The sequence below is a fragment of the Delphinapterus leucas genome, chromosome 20 (assembly GCF_059928025.1).
Source record: "Delphinapterus leucas isolate spDelLeu-1000000601 "Yukka" chromosome 20, BTC_Dleu_Yukka2, whole genome shotgun sequence".
Lineage (NCBI taxonomy): Eukaryota > Metazoa > Chordata > Mammalia > Artiodactyla > Monodontidae > Delphinapterus > Delphinapterus leucas.
This window is the reverse complement of record NC_143148.1, coordinates 10,424,389-10,439,764: the sequence shown is the minus strand read 5'-3', so window position 1 is coordinate 10,439,764 and position 15,376 is coordinate 10,424,389. Positions and strand designations below refer to the sequence as shown.

At 52.0% G+C, this 15,376-nt stretch overlaps 1 protein-coding gene across 1 annotated transcript in view; it reads left to right on the top strand.

Moving 5' to 3' along the window:
* CLPTM1 (CLPTM1 regulator of GABA type A receptor forward trafficking) overlaps positions 1–15,376 on the top strand; it is a 28,124-nt gene that overhangs the window by 5,110 nt on the left and 7,638 nt on the right. The window contains exons 2-5 of the mRNA XM_022585410.2: positions 640–752; positions 7,542–7,665; positions 8,524–8,682; positions 10,984–11,101. Coding sequence (XP_022441118.2) covers positions 640–752; positions 7,542–7,665; positions 8,524–8,682; positions 10,984–11,101 — 514 coding nt within the window. The remainder of the gene's footprint in view (positions 1–639; positions 753–7,541; positions 7,666–8,523; positions 8,683–10,983; positions 11,102–15,376) is intronic.

Genomic DNA, 15,376 nt, shown 5'->3' with positions numbered 1-15,376 from the left:
TCCTTCCTGAGTGACCCAGACAAATGGCTTAGGCTCCCTGAGCCCCCGTTTGCTCGGCTGCCAAATGGCGGTGTTCCTAGTTCTGGCCTCACGGGCTGGTCTGTGCTGTGTACATGTCGCACACCTCTGTGTGGCTCACGATCTGATTGTGTTTTCCTGTGTGTGTCTCACCTGCTAGATCCAGAGCCCCTGGAGGGATGGGCCCCCCACAGGGCTGGCCACAGAGGAGGCGTCAAGAATTGTTTGCCCACGGAAGGACCTTTCAGATAAACCCAAGCCTTGCAGAATCTGACACCTGCCACCTAACCCCTTCTACGTTGTCCCCAGTAGCCATCTCCTTGCATCCTGGGCTCCAGCCCCAGGGTGCATTGGCCCATCCTCGGAGTCAGACTGTCTCTCTCACCTTCTTGTCTGCACCTGCTGCTTCCCTCATTGCCTCCTCTGCACCAGCCAACTGGTTATGATTTAGGGCTCAGCTCTGATGTCTCCTCCTCCAGGACCCCTCCCTGACCCCCAGGATAGGCCAGGCGCCCTCTCTGTGGTCAGCCCTTACTGGGCCTCGGCACATGGTGGTGCCTACAACAGCCTTGGCGCCTCAGGGTGTATCCTCCCTCCTCACCCTGGCCTCTGTCCCTGCAGGTGACTAGCAATGGCAGCATCGGGAGGGACCCACCGGCGGAGACCCAGCCCCAGAACCCACCACCCCAGCCAGCACCCAATGCTTGGCAGGTCATCAAAGGTGTGCTGTTCAGGTGAGCAGATGTAGCTTTGGTTTTGTTCATTGAAAAAAGTTCAAGTAAGAAAAGCATAAAGAGGAAGGGAGGAAATTCTCTGGCAGTCCAGTGGTTAGGACTCCATGCTTCAACTGCAGGGGGCACTGGTTCGATCCCTAGTCGGGGAACTAAGATCCCGCAAGCCATGTGGCACAGCCAAACAAACAAATTTTTTTTAAAAAGAGGAAAGGAAAGAATCACTGAGGATTACCATCATTACTGTACTGCTGGAGACCTTTTTACTTTCTCATAATTCTGGGGGCTGGAAGTCTGAGATTAAGGTGTCAGGATGTCTGGTTTCCTCTGAGGCCTCTCTCCTTGGCTTGTAGCTGGCCGTCTTCCTGTCTTCACATGGTCTTTCTTCTGTGTTGTCTGTGTCCTAATCGCCCCTTCCTATATGGGCAGCAGTCAGACTGGATTAGGGCCCACCCTAAGTAATGACCTCACTTAGCCTTAGTCACCTCTTTAAAGGCCCTATTTAGAAGTGCGACACATGAATTTGGAGCGGGGCGGGACACAGTTCAGCCATAACATCTGCATTACATAAAATTTAGCATTTTAACTGTTTCTGAGTGCAGCACCCGGTGGCATTAAGTATACTGACATTGTTGTGCAACCATCTCCAGAACTTCTTCATCTTCCCCAAACTGAGCCTCTGTACCCGTCAAACACGAACTCCTCGATTCTCCCTCCTACCCCCGGCCCCTGGCCACCGCCATTCTCCCTTCATTTCTGTGAATTTGACTGCTCTGGGTCCCTCCTGTAAGTGAAGTCACACAGGCTGTGCCTTTGAGAGTGGCTGGCGCAGATCCTTTTACACGCGGATGCATGTGACCGTTCCCAGGTACCGGGAGCACAGGGCCTGCCTTCTGGAAGCCTGGCCTCTGAGTGAGGCCCTGGGGAGCTGCTGGGAGGGCGCAGGGGGATCTATCTGGGACTGGGTTTCTTCATCCGTGGAGCCCCTCCTTTCTCTTCACCGTGCCACTCCCTCCCCTCCCCCCGCCTCCGTGTCCAATAAGGACCTAGAATTTTCTTATATATCAGTTTCTTCTTTTCATGCTTCAAGCAGCTAGGAATAAAGATTATTTTTATCTTTCCCTTCATTTTTACATAAGAGGTAGCCTATTTTACACAGTTCTACACCTTGATTTTTTTTTTTCATTAACACTATACGTTAGAAATCTTTCCACATCAGTACATAAGGGAGCTTCCTTCAGATAGATGTTTTGAATACAGCCACAGTGCAGGCTAATTTCCTTCCTTAGGACCAGGCGCCACCAAAAATCAGTCCCGGTGGGTGCTGGAAGACCGTCTCCATCTGGAGTTCTTAGATGGGATTCAGGGTTTGTTTTCAGGGGCCTGTGAGCTCTCTGAAGCATCAAGCAGATTGCATGAGAATGGCCTGTTTTGAGAGTAGAGGGTAGAGCCCGTGGTTTTCAGCACTTCCTCCAACTATACCAGTGGTTAGCTGGAGTGGAGGGCGGGGTGGGAGGGAGAGTTGTCGTATGTCTTTTCATACACTTAAAATTTCCCCGTGAATGTAGAATGCCTACTTGGGGTGGGAGTGAGGATATGAGCATTAGGTGAGGGCCAGCCCTGGTGTCCTAGGGCAGGGCTTCCTGGCCTGGGATGTGGGGATGGAGGGCCCACGGTGAGCAGATGTTCTTCAGGGAACTGGGGATCTGGAATCCTACAGAAAGTCCAGTCCAGCCTGCCTCGTCTCACACGCGGAGACCCAGGAGCCCAGAGTGCGTGGGCCCCCTGCAGGCCACACGCTAAGCCGGGGCACAGCTGCCTGTGGGTGTCCTTGCTCACACACTCTCCCTTGGCATATTTACTAAAATGGGAGCCTCCCTTGGAAATGGAGGGGTCCCCAGGAATGGCCAGTTCCAGACCTTCCCCAGCCATGTGCATCAGGGACCTCCTGGGGTGGTGGGAAGCAGCAGATAGCTCAGCTGGGCCATGGCCCCTGAGACCCCGGACCCCAGGGCTCCATGGCTTGTACAGGCAGAGGCAAGTCCCTGTGCCTGATGCTGCCCTTTGGCGTGGTTTGGGGCTCAGCAGGGAGGCACCCACTCACGCTAGAATTCTCTTGTAGTGTTTTTCCATTCTGAAGCTTTTGGTATGCCTTTTTCCTATGATGAAAATAACAATAATAGCTAACACTTCTAAAACACTTACTGTATGTACCAGGCTCCATTCTAGATGATGTATTATATCGTGTGTGTGTACATATCAGTGCATTTAATGCTTGTAGACAAGCCTACGAGATAAGAAGTGTTGTTATCCCTTTTTTTTTTCATTTATTTATTTTTGGCTGCTTTGGTTCTTTGTTGCTGTGCGTGGCTTTCTCTAGTTGCAGCGAGCAGGGACTACTCTTCGTTGTGGTGCGTGGGCTTCTCATGGCGGTGGCTTCTCTTGTTGCGGAGTGCAGGCTTCAGGCGTACAGGCTTCAGTAGTTGTGGCACATGGGCTCAGTAGTTGTGACTCACGGGCTCTAGAGCGCGGGCTCAGTAGTTATGGCACACGGGCTTAGTTGCTCTGCGGCATGTGGGATCTTCCCGGACCAGGACTTGAGCCCGTGTCCCCTGCATTGGCAGGCCGATTCTTAACCACTGTGGCACCAGGGAAGCCCTGTTATCCCTATTTTAACTGTTGAGGAAATGGAGGCCTAGAGAGGTTAAGAGTCTTGCCTAAGGTCACCCAGTCGGGAAGTAGGAGAGCTGGGCCTCAGATCCAGATATTGCAACTTAGAGGCTGAGCACTTAACCTCTCTGCTATACAGTTGATCCTTGAACAACATGGGGATGGGGGGGGGGCGACCCTGTGTATCCACGTATCACTTACAGTTGGCCCTCTGTACTAGCGATTCCTCCATATCTGTGTTTCCACATCCACGGATTCAACCATCCATGGATCGTGTAGTACTGTAGTATTTACTGTTGAAAAAGATTCGTATAAGTGGTCCCACGCACTTCAAACGTTTGTTGTTCAAGGGTCAACTGTATTGCTTTTCACACCTGCAATCAATAAGTACTTGTCTCATCTAATAATTATAGAGCTGCATGTATCTGAGAGACCCGAATTAACACAATAGAAGTTTCCCTGTCTCTCATGTACTATCCTGGACCTAGGCAGACCAGGATTCTGTGGTCTCCTGCATCCCAGATTGCTTCCTGCTCTTTGTTCCACCATTGCTAGGTTTTGCCCTTTATCCTCATGGCCTAATATGGGTGCTGGGGATAAGACCATCACGTCCACATTCCAGGAGGGAAGAAGAAGTAAAGGAGGGACGCTCTTTCTATTTAAGACACTTCCCCAAAGTCCAGTAAACACACTGTTTTTACATTTTATTGGCCAGAACTTCACCATGTGTCCACACCTGGCTGTAAGGCTGGATTTTGTAGTCTTTATTCCAGGTAGCCAAGGGGTCCAGTTAAAATTTAGGAGTCTTCTTTCTGAGAGAAAAGGGAAAGATGAATATTGGGAAACAACTAGCAGTCTGCTACAGTTTCATTGTGGGGCTTTTATTTTGTTCATTAAAAAAATATTCAAAAAGAAAAGCATAAAGAAGAAAATCAAAAATCACCTGAAGGTAACCATTATTCATCATTACTGTATTGGTGGCGGTCCTTTCCCATGTTGATTCACGTGCATGCTGTTTTCATTGCGCAGAGTTTTTTTTAAGACAGTATTGTGTTTTGAGGCATTTTGGGTTTTTTTGCTTACCCCTAGGCCTTCCCTATTCCCCCAAACCAAGGGAATCCATTTTAAAGTCTGACGTGTATTTTATACCTTTCCCTACTTTTATGTTGACGTAAAGGTGCATTACAAATTGTTGGGGTTTTTTTTTTTTTATTGTGGCAAAAAATACGTATAACAAACTCTACCATTTTAACCATTTTTAAGTGTATAATTCTGTGGTATTAAGTACATCCACATTATTGTTCAGCCATCGCTGCCATCCATCTCCAGAACTTTTTCATCTTCCTCAACTGAAACTGTCCCCATTAAACACTAACTCCCACTTCTCTTTCCCCCAGCCCAGGTTTTTGTTTTTGTTTTCACATAGTATATTACACAAAAATGGATGGCTACTCTGTACACTTTCCTTCATCTTGCCTTTCTCTTTAAACAGTGTATCCTGTAAATATCTCCACTTCATTTACAACTCAAAGACTGTGTATTATGTCTATTCAGTTTTGTAAATTGAGAAAATGACTCTGAATATATTTGTTTTAACTGTCATTTTGTTTCTATTTTGATTTCTTTCTATCATGTCATTCAGAGTGGATACTTCTGAAGCTCTCTCTCAGTATACATTTTGAGGGTTTTATAACATTCTGAAACCTCCAGTGCTTCTGAGCATCTCAAATTTTGGGTTCTTTTCTTTTCTTTCTTTTTTTTAATTTTTATTGGAAAATGGTTGTTTACAATGTTGTGTTAGCTTCCACTGCACAACAGAATGAATCAGCCGTACACATACAGATATCCCCTCCCCTTTGGATTTACCTCCCATTTAGGTTACCACAGTGCCATTAGGTAGATTGGTTTTGGTTTCTGCTGCTTCTCACTCATAGTGTCTTGTTTCCTTGTGCGCCTGGCTTATCTGTGGCTGTGTGTTGATCATCATACTTGGAAAATTATTTATAGGAATCATTCCAGGCCTAGGATGAACCTGTTTTCCTACAGAGAGGACTTGCTTTGCCTCTGCTGGCTGCCTGGAGCATTGTCATTCGGGGTCTCCTTGGTACCAGGTTCAAGGCTCTGGCTGTGCCCACCTGGCGTGCGACTCTGAGGAGGGCTAGGCCACACCTGCTTCCCCGTGTCCTTGGCGGGGAGCCCTGTGGAGTCTTAGCTTCTCATAGAGTAGGTCTCTGGTTACCCTGTGTGGGCCCTGGGCTGGCGTTTTTGTTCACCCATCAAAACACCTAGCAGATGTCCTCAAACACCAAAAAGAAGCTTCCAGAAAAAAAGGAAAAACAACAAGGACTTACTGTATAGCACAGGAAACTATATTCAATATCTCGTAATAACATATAATTGAGAATAATCTGAAAAAGAATATATATACACATATATCATATATTATCAATTATATATATATATAAATATGTGTATATATAACTGAATCACATTGCTGTTTACTTTTTTTTTCAAATTAATTAATTAACTTTTTGGGTTGCGTTGGGTCTTTGTTGCTGCGCGCGGGCTTTCTCTAGTTGCGGCGAACAGGGGCTACTCTTCATTGCGGTGCGCAGGCTTCTCGTTGTGGTGCCTTCTCTTGTTGCAGAGCATGGGCTCTAGGCACATGGGCTTCAGTAGTTGTGGCACGAGGGCTTAGTAGTTGTGGCTCGCGGGCTGTAGAGTGCAGGCTCAGTAGTTGTGGCGCACGGGCTTAGTTGCTCCGCGGCACGTGGGATCTTCCCGGACCAGGGATCGAATCTGTGTCCCCTGCATTAGCAGGTGGATTCTTTTTTTTTTTTTTTTTTTTTTGTGGTACGCGGGCGTCTCACTGCTGTGGCCCCTCCTGCCACGGAGCACAGGCTCTGGACGCACAGGCTCAGCGGCCATGGCTCATGGGCCCAGCCGCTCTGCGGCATGTGGGAGCCCCCCAGTCCGAGTCACGAACCCGTGTCCCCCTCATCGGCAGGCGGACTCCCAACCACTGCGCCACCAGGGAAGCCCAGCAGGTGGATTCTTAACCACTGCGCCACCAGGGAGCCCTGTAAACATATACTCTTAAAAGCACTGAAGAATGGACAAGACTGCAGACTTACCAGGCAAAAACTGAAAGGAAGATGGGAACCAAAGAAGTAAAGAAGGACTTCCCTGGTGGCGCAGTGGTTAAGGATCCACCTGCCAGTGCAGGGGTTCGAGCCCTGGTCTGGGAAGATCCCACATGCCGTGGAGCAGTTAAGCCCGTGCGCCACAACTACTGAAGCCCGGGTACCTAGAGCCCGTGCTCGGCAACAAGAGAAGCCACCACAATGAGAAACCCACACACTGCAATGAAGAGTGGCCCCCGCTTGCTGCAACTACAGAAAGCTCACGCAGAGCAACGGAGACCCAACCCAGCCAAAAATAAATAAATTAAATAAAATAATTAATTAATTAAAAAACGAATATATGTTTACATATATATATATAAACTTGATTAAAATATATAAGAAAATAGAAGAACATATAGAATATGTTGCTATATCAAGATATATAATTGTAAATGTAAAAGTGGTGTTAGTATATTCTTAGTATATTAATTTTTATTAAGCTTTTCCAAGTTGTTTCCAACAGGAAAGTTGGTCTGAATAACCTAGCCCAGTGTTACTAAAAATAGGAACTCACCCATTACTTACTGTTTGCTTCTGCAGTTTTCAGTTGATTTGAAGTTCTGAAATGTTGCTCTGCCTGATGTCTGTGTCTCTAAAATGCTGGGATTCCAAGTTCTAGGGTTCTCACACTTTGGGATTCCAGGGGACTGGGACGTTAGGTTTCCTAGTTCGGAGGTTTCGAGGGTCGAAGCCCCTGCAGCCCTGTGGCCGCCAGACTCCAGGAAGTCAGTGCCAGGCATCTGGGGTCTATCCCCGGGCATGGCCTTTGGGGGCATCTTGTCTTCTCAGCAGCCCTACAGCTGCCTTCTCAGGGACCCTCCCTACTCGATCAGCCCCCGGGTCAGGCCGCAGCAGGTGCTGAGTCAGAAGGTCAAGCAGATCCACGTTGGAAAGAAAAGGCATGGAGACTCACCGCCTGCCCTGCTTGCCTCCTCAGGATCTTCATCATCTGGGCCATCAGCAGCTGGTTCCGCCGCGGGCCGGCCCCTCAGGACCAGGCAGGCCCCGGAGGAGCCCCACGCGTCGCCAGCCGCAACCTGTTCCCCAAAGACACTTTAATGGTAACCACTGGCTGGGAGGCCAGACCCGGGAGAGGAGGCGGGGAAGGTGTGGGGGAGTGGCATGGGCTGCTGGGACAGACGCCATCCCTGGTCACTGTCAGGTCTGTGAACAGGTCCAGGATTGAGAGACTCCAGGTGCATCTTCAGCCCATGAAATCTGAGTCACTCAGGTGACACAAGGAGCAAGTAATTCTTTTGGGTTTGTGGTGGTGGTCTTTCTGCGTAGAAGGACTTTGTTCAGGAGCACCTGCAACAGGTGTTCTAACCTCAGTAATCTCGGCTTCTCCCACCTTTGCGGTTCTCTGCAGCTCTGGGATGCCTGATTTCGTGGAATTCTGGCCAGCAGGGCGACCACCACTCAGCTGTTCTTTATCAGTGGGCCTTCTGGGCTCTGGACAAGGATGGCCACGGGGACTTGGGAAAGGAGGGAGTTCTGAGGCCAGCTCCCCAGTTCCCCTGGGTTCTCAGTAGCCGGCTGACACTCCTGCACATCTTGACTGTGCTTTATCCGTAAGCCTGTGGCGCTCTGACCAAGAAGCCCATGAGAGGCTGAGAGGGGAGATGATTCGGGGAGGTCCGGATCCTTTCTAACCCCAAATTCTAATTGGCAGACTGGCCATTGTTTAATTGTTTTTTGCTCTCAGACCAGGACAGACGTGGTGGGGGTATGAGGAAGGAGAAAGTTCATTCTACTTGCTGCTGCTCTTCTCTCCACTAACCTTCCCCCCCCACCCCGCAAATTGTTCATATTAGTGGGCTCTTAACTGCCACAGCTCTTCATCTGCTCTTTATCTGTCAGCCTTCCGAGGGTCCTGTAAGCAGCCCTAACGAAGCTCCCCCCACTTCCCCTCCCAACAGAACCTGCACGTGTACATCTCAGAGCACGAGCACTTTACAGACTTTAATGCCACATCAGCGCTCTTCTGGGAGCAGCATGACCTTGTGTATGGCGACTGGACGAGTGGCGAGAACTCAGACGGCTGCTACGAGCACTTTGCTGAGCTCGACATTCCACAGGTGGGGACAGCTTCTGGTTTCTGGCCCCAAGGCTGCTCAGCTAGCACTAAGGGCATTTCCTTGAACCAGCTCCCAGTCCTGCAATCGGGAGTCCAGGTTCCAAGCCTGGCTCTACTCTCAGTTCACATGCTTTGTGACCACAGGCAGGTCCCTGAGGTCTCTGGGCCTTGTCTTCCCCACCTCTCCATTTGGATGGAGTTGGAATTGGCGTAGGATCCTCCCAGCTACTTTCAGCGTTGTGTAAATCTGTGGTATAAACCAGTGAAGGATTAGTAATCATCCCTGGGGGTGGCCAGTCAGCCAGCCTGGTTTGAAAATAATAGTTACTGTTGACTGAGTGCTTACTATGTACAGGGCACCAGCCTGGGCTGACTGGTGGAAACCTCCCAGCAGCGCTAGGAAGTGGGAACTGTTATTTCCATTTGACTGATGAGGAAACTGAGGTACAGAGAAGCCCCACCCAAGGTCGCACAGCCAGTGTTAACTGAACTGAACTCAGGCTGTCTGGCTCTGGACTCTGGCAGCCCCAGTTCAAATCCTGCCTCCTCCAGGGAGCTCTCCCTGACACTCAGGCTCAGCCAGCACCCTCTCTGGGCTCCCCAACGCAAGCCGTGCCAGCTCTGGGGGGTTGTCACTACCTGAATATGGATCTGTTTTCCCCATGGGACCATCTTGGTCACAGCTCTGTCACCAGCTCTGCCCAGCAGAGGACTGGGTGCAGAATCAGTGGCTGTTGAATAATCAATGAATTTGATGAACCTGTGAATGTTGACATCTCTTTGGGGCTGCTCTCTCATTCCTTTCTCCCCATCAAGTCTTCTCCTCAGCCTCCTGGGGAGGAGGGAGCATCTCTGCTCTGTCTGGCTCTGTCTGGGTCTCTTTGGGTAGCTGGAAGCAGTGGGTGGATGCATTCTTTCTGAGGCAGATAGGATAGCCCGTGCTGAGAGGTGGCTCCCACTGAGACTTCACGTCAAGCCCCCAGACCCCAACCCCAGATCTGAGGAAGACTGAGGGGCAGTAAGCGAGGCAGTGAGAGGAGCTTCCAAGGACTTGGTGCTAACCCTCCTTCCCAGCTCTGTGATGGGAGAGTGTCTAAGTTGTACTTGACTTTAATTTATGGAGGTGACTGAGCAGCCACACAGGCCAAGGCCATTGGAAGAAGAATTTACTACTTACATTTCCCAAGAGGAGGGGGCCCACCACACTACGCAGGGCCACATGGAGAAGCACCAGGTTTGGACAGGAGCAGAAGGGGCATGGGGAGGCCTAGGCCGAAGCCTTTATTGAGGTTTCCGCAGGAAAGGCAGGGCAGGTGGGGAAACACCTTAGGACTGACCTGCTTGCCAGTCCCTAAGGGGGTGGCTGGGGTGTGGACTTGGGTTTGTTGGTTTGCATTTTAAAGTTATATTCAAAGTTAGGCGAGGTGTTTATTATTTCCAGGAATCAGCTAGCCCTGGGAGGGGCAGTCTCTTCCCTGCCAGATGTGAAAACAGCATGAAATATAAAAACATGGTTGACACAGAGGTGGACTTAAAAGGCAGGGAAGTGAGGACACAGCGTGGCCAGGTGAATCCCAGCTTACCACGAAGGTCAGACAGGCTGCAGTGCGGCCTCGGCCACCCACCCTGCGCCTCAGGCAGGTGGCCACCCCACTTCAGTTTCCTCATCTGGGTGGGTGTGGCAGGGGGGTGAGAATAGTAGGTGAAAGGCCCAGGCAGAGAGGTAGGACACAGACGGTGAGAGGCAGGGCCACGGGAGAGCCCACAGACTGGGTTCGGATCCACTTACTCGCTGCATGTAGCCTCTCTGCGTGAGCCCCAGTCACCACATCTGGAAAATGGGATAATAACATGACCCAGTGCCCAAGGTTTACGTGAGTTATACGGATGTGACTCACTGGATTGGGCAGTTACCATTTGAAGTGCCAGAGTGGTATCTGGCCTTCGTTGTTTTACCGTTTAATGAATTAAGGCTGCTGACGTTTATTGAGCTCCTATTCTGTGCTTGAGTAACCGTGCTCAGCGCTCTCAGATAATCCTTACGGCCCTGCTGTGCCCTCAGTGCTGATGATCTGCGTCCTGCAGGTGGGCCCTGAGGCTCAGCGAGGCGAAGCCTGAGGCCACACAGCCATTGTGTGCTAGAGCCTGGTTTTGAATTTGAGCCTAACTCCAGTGTCTGGCCCCTAACCACTTAACTACACTGCCCACCCTGAACACTCAGTAGACGGGGGTGAGGAAGCCGTGGGGGGCGGGCGTCATGAGGGGCTTCACTGTTCCTTTTCCCCGTCGGACCGCCTTGCAGAGCGTCCAGCAGAACGGCTCCATCTATATCCACGTCTACTTCACCAAAAGCGGCTTCCACCCAGACCCCCGGCAGAAGGCGCTGTACCGCCGGCTCGCCACGGTCCACATGTCTCGGAGTAAGTCCCTCTCCGTCCTGGGGCCCCCGTGGTGCCGTGGGCCTGGACTCCCAGGTCCACGAGGGCAGGCAAGAACCCTGTGCTCAGGGAGGCTGGGGTTGGTGGCCGGGCTCGAACCCCACGTACCCTGCATGCCTCTGGACACCCGTGGGCAGGCAGGAGAGGAATCGGCTTAGAAAGAGCAGGTGGAGAAAGGGACTTCGGAGAAGAGGAAGGGCGAGGCCGGCGTGTGCACAGTACCGGGCCTGGCAGAGCAGACACTCCAGAATGGCCCATGAGAGAACGATGGCTGATTAAACGAGCAGAGGGAGACTGCAGGCCCTTTGCCATTAGTTGCATCCGGCGTGCTCTCTGTGATTGCATCTGTGTCGGCCTCTCCTGGAATGGGTGCTGCACAGTGACCCTGCCCTGGGGGCTCCTGTGGGGCCGTGCAAGGCTCCCAGGCTGCAGGTTTGAATGCGTCCTGCATGGCTACGCTGTGAGCCTCCGCCCCCGCACGCACACCTCTGAGTAGGGCCTCCCTTGACGAGGCAAGCTGGTGAGGGCCACATCACCGGACAGGCCCCGTTCTCACCTCGCTGGCCACCCTCCTGGTGCCCCCCCCGAGAATCCTGATTGGGTGAGCAAACCGCAGGACTGCCGGTGACCCCAAGAAGGCCTGGGTCAGAACTGTGGCCATTTGGGACTTCTGACACGGCCTCATTTTGAAACAGATTCTCTCTGCCCAGGGCATCTTCTTTAAAAAAAAAATCTTTTTTAATCTCTTGTTATAAGTACATGGTTTAAAATTCAAGTAATTTAACCAGACAGCGACACTCATCTGTCTCCTTCTCTCCCCCTCTTGTGTTCCCCCAGTTTCCACTCCCCACAGGCAACTGCTTTAGCTGTTTCTGCGACTTAATCTCCAAGGCTCCCAATAATAAGATGATAATGCAACTTCTTGGTTTTTCAGTTTTGACATTATCTCTTGACTTCCTACTCTGGAAGAGGAAATCTCAACTCAGGAACATAATTTGATTAGATTCATATTCAGCACTCAAATGGTTTCGAGTGTGTGACTCTTCTTCCCATCTGAACCAGTGTGTGTAGTTTATTTTTCCTTTCCTGTCCAACATCTCCTTTTCCATGAGGTTAATAATTGTTGGCATTTTTTTGCCTGCCCTTTGTGTCTTTTGTCCTTGAGTCCACTGTCTCCTGATCGGCAGCTGTGGGACTCTCTCGCTGCACTTCAGTTTCAGCAGATCTAGAGAACAGACAGCCCCCCACACCCCCCTCCCAAAAGCCCCCCGTTCCCTTCATGTGAATTTTGCGTGCTCCACCTCACTTTGATTCTGCTGCGCCTGTGGACTTGGTTAAGATCCCTGTGGCTGTTTTGGGTGGCGCAGAGACAGATGTGCTTTAATTTGCATGGGTTAGGTCTTTTCCTACCTCTTCTGGTATAAAAATAACCCAAAGGATGAGAATTGTTTTTGTGACCATCTACACTGGATGAAACAAAACTCTAGTGCCTGTATGTCAGTACCCAAAGCTGATTTGGAAAAGTCCCCCAGGCGTGCTAAGCGCTGTCCTAAGCAAGTATGTCTGCGGACCGTGCTCTGTAGGGCGCTCCGCCCGGCCGGCTGGCTGGCTGGCTTCCGTGGAGCGCATCTGCGAAGATGTGGGCAGAGGCGGGCTGAGGGGTGTGGCCTGCAGGGGCCATCCCCACGGAGGTGTCCCCGAAAGTCTGGGTTACATGTGCCTGACGATTCAGAGGTTGCTTTGAATGTGACCCAGGTGGGCGGCTGCTCGCTTGCGTCCCAGTTACACCGATCAGCCACGCTCAATGCCAGCATCTTTTGTGGTTTCGTCTCTGGTGAATGTGATCCGTGTCACTGTGTGGTGAGGTCGTGTTCATGGTCAGTGTGACAGATGTTGGTGTGGTCTGCAAAATAGAATCTGCAGCCTGTGGACCTGAGAAACCACCAGAATCCCCCAGGCTTGCCTCACACCTGGACCCCCTTAGGGCAGGGGCTTGAAGGGACACGGAGCTGGCCCCCGGCCCACTCCAGGGCATAGAGCGAGAGTGTGGGATCGGAAGAGCCCCCTCCTCCCTTCCCCAAAGGGCCAGTGATCAGCACCCTAGCACAGTACTGTCCCAGACGGATACAGTGCCCGCCGCAGAAGGCATTGTAAGTTTTCTAAGTGGCCACGTTAAAAAAAAAAAAAAAAAAAGCCATAAAATGAATGTTAGTAATTTACTGAGGTCAACGTGTTGTCATTTCCACATGTAATCAGTATAAAAAAATTAACGAGGTACTTTCACTCTTCTTTTTCCTGCACTAAGTTTCAACTTCCAGTGTGTGTTTTGCACTCAACAGCACATTTCAGTTTCAACGAGCCACATTGTCAGTGCTCAGGGTATAGTTTAACTCCAAGAAAAGGGGGCTTCTTCCTCCCTACGGAAGCCAGGTCCATCTCATATCATAACCCCATCTGGATGCCACCAAGTTGCAGAATGTTCTCCACCTGAGCCAGAGCCTCTCGCCTCTGGGGCTGGCCGGGCACGGTCCCTCCCTTCCCTGGACAGCCTCTCATGGGTGTGGAAGACAGCAGCGGAGCATGTCCCTGGGGAATTTATTCTCCAGGATGCCCACCCTTGGGTGTTTACTGCTTTCCCCTGACGTGGGAGCAAGGTCTCAAATGCGTTAATTGTGATAGAAGTGATGGGATGATATTCATGGGAACCGTAAGAGCAGCTGGCCCCCGGGCTGAAACCCTGAGTCAATTCCCAGAAGTGGTTTTGAACTTGAGCTCATCCATAGAATCCAGAAGCCCCTGGTTCTGAGCGGGTGGGAGGGATCTGGGCCCTGTGGCGTGTGTCAGTGTGACATGCAGGGGTGCTCTGCCGGCTGGGCTCTGTAGAGCAGAGAGCCACTTCGCAGTGGTCCTGCCCAGAAGAGGTGAGGCTTTGATCCCCATTCTCCAGAGCGGGGACTGAGGCCCGGGGAGGTGATGTAGCTCACCAACGTCCCTCAGTTCATGGGAGACAGAGCCAGGATGTGACCCCAGGGCCCCCGCTCTTGGCCAGCTCCCTCTTCCATCTCCCCATCTCCCTAGCACCTGGGGGCAGGATGGAGAAGTCACAGGAGGGACAGGCCGTGTGTTGTCCCAGCATAAGGGGGAGCTGAAGAGTTACCCAGCCCCGGGTGGAGGCGGGGAGATGGAGCATGAACAAGCACCAGCCCTGTCGTCCTGGCATGTCTTGGCAGGGTTTGGGGCAGCGTGGCAGGGAGCCTGTGGCTGACCTGGCCTCTGCAAGAGGAAGTGAGGTCCACTCCTGCCCGGGGATTCACAGCCCCAAAATATTTCTCGCGTTGGCGGCTCTGGGCCTTCTCCGGCCCTGTCTCGGCCCACCTGTTTATATTTATCAATGCTGCTGTTCGTCACTGGGGGGGGTACAGCAGGGCCCAAAACGGGCCCGGCCCCACCTGGGGTTTGCAGACTGGTTGAGGGGGCAGACAGCAAACAAGTAAACCAGTGGGCAGGTGAACCAGTGGGTCATGATGAACTGTGGTGAAGGAAACAGAAATGGCGAGGAACCCACCCGGGCTCCAGGAGCCGCCTTCAGTGGAGTGGGCGGAAGGGACATTTAACCAGGGGCTGGAAGGGGGAGAAGGAGCCAACCAGGAAGATCCCAGCCATGCTGGATCCCTGCCGGGGAGGTGCAGCAGCACGTCTGCAGGCCCAAGGTCGGCGCATTTGAGGAGGAAGGAGTGGGGTGCGCAAGGATGAGAGATGGCGAGGGCTGAGGTTGGTGGGGCCGTGGTGAGCACGTCAGAGCCCCTGCCCGGGGCAGCGGGAGCTGTCTAGGATTCTGAGGCAGTGGGATGACTCGATCAGTTACTTGGATCTTAGGGGCAAGAGTGGCCACTGGGAGGCCAGTGAGGAGGTGACTGCGGTCATCCAGGAGGGGGCGCCGTGGCCGGCCTGGGGTGGGGCTCTGGAGGTGGGAGGCAGTGCTCGTATCTGAGGCATGTGCCGGAGGGGCCATTCACCCGGGGTGGGCTGATGGAACAGATGCAGCAAATCCTGGAGGAGGAGACTCCTGGGGCAATTTGGTGGATGCCGGTGTCACTGCAAAGATGGGGAACCTGGGGCTGGGGTGAGATTTGAGAAGGCAGTGCAGGCTTTCTGGTTGCCGTCGTCGGTTGGTGGGTGGAAGAGTGGGAGCCGGGAACCGGGTGGGCAGAGGCCTGGGGCCTGGGGCCCGCGAGTGCCAGCAGGCCTCACATCCAC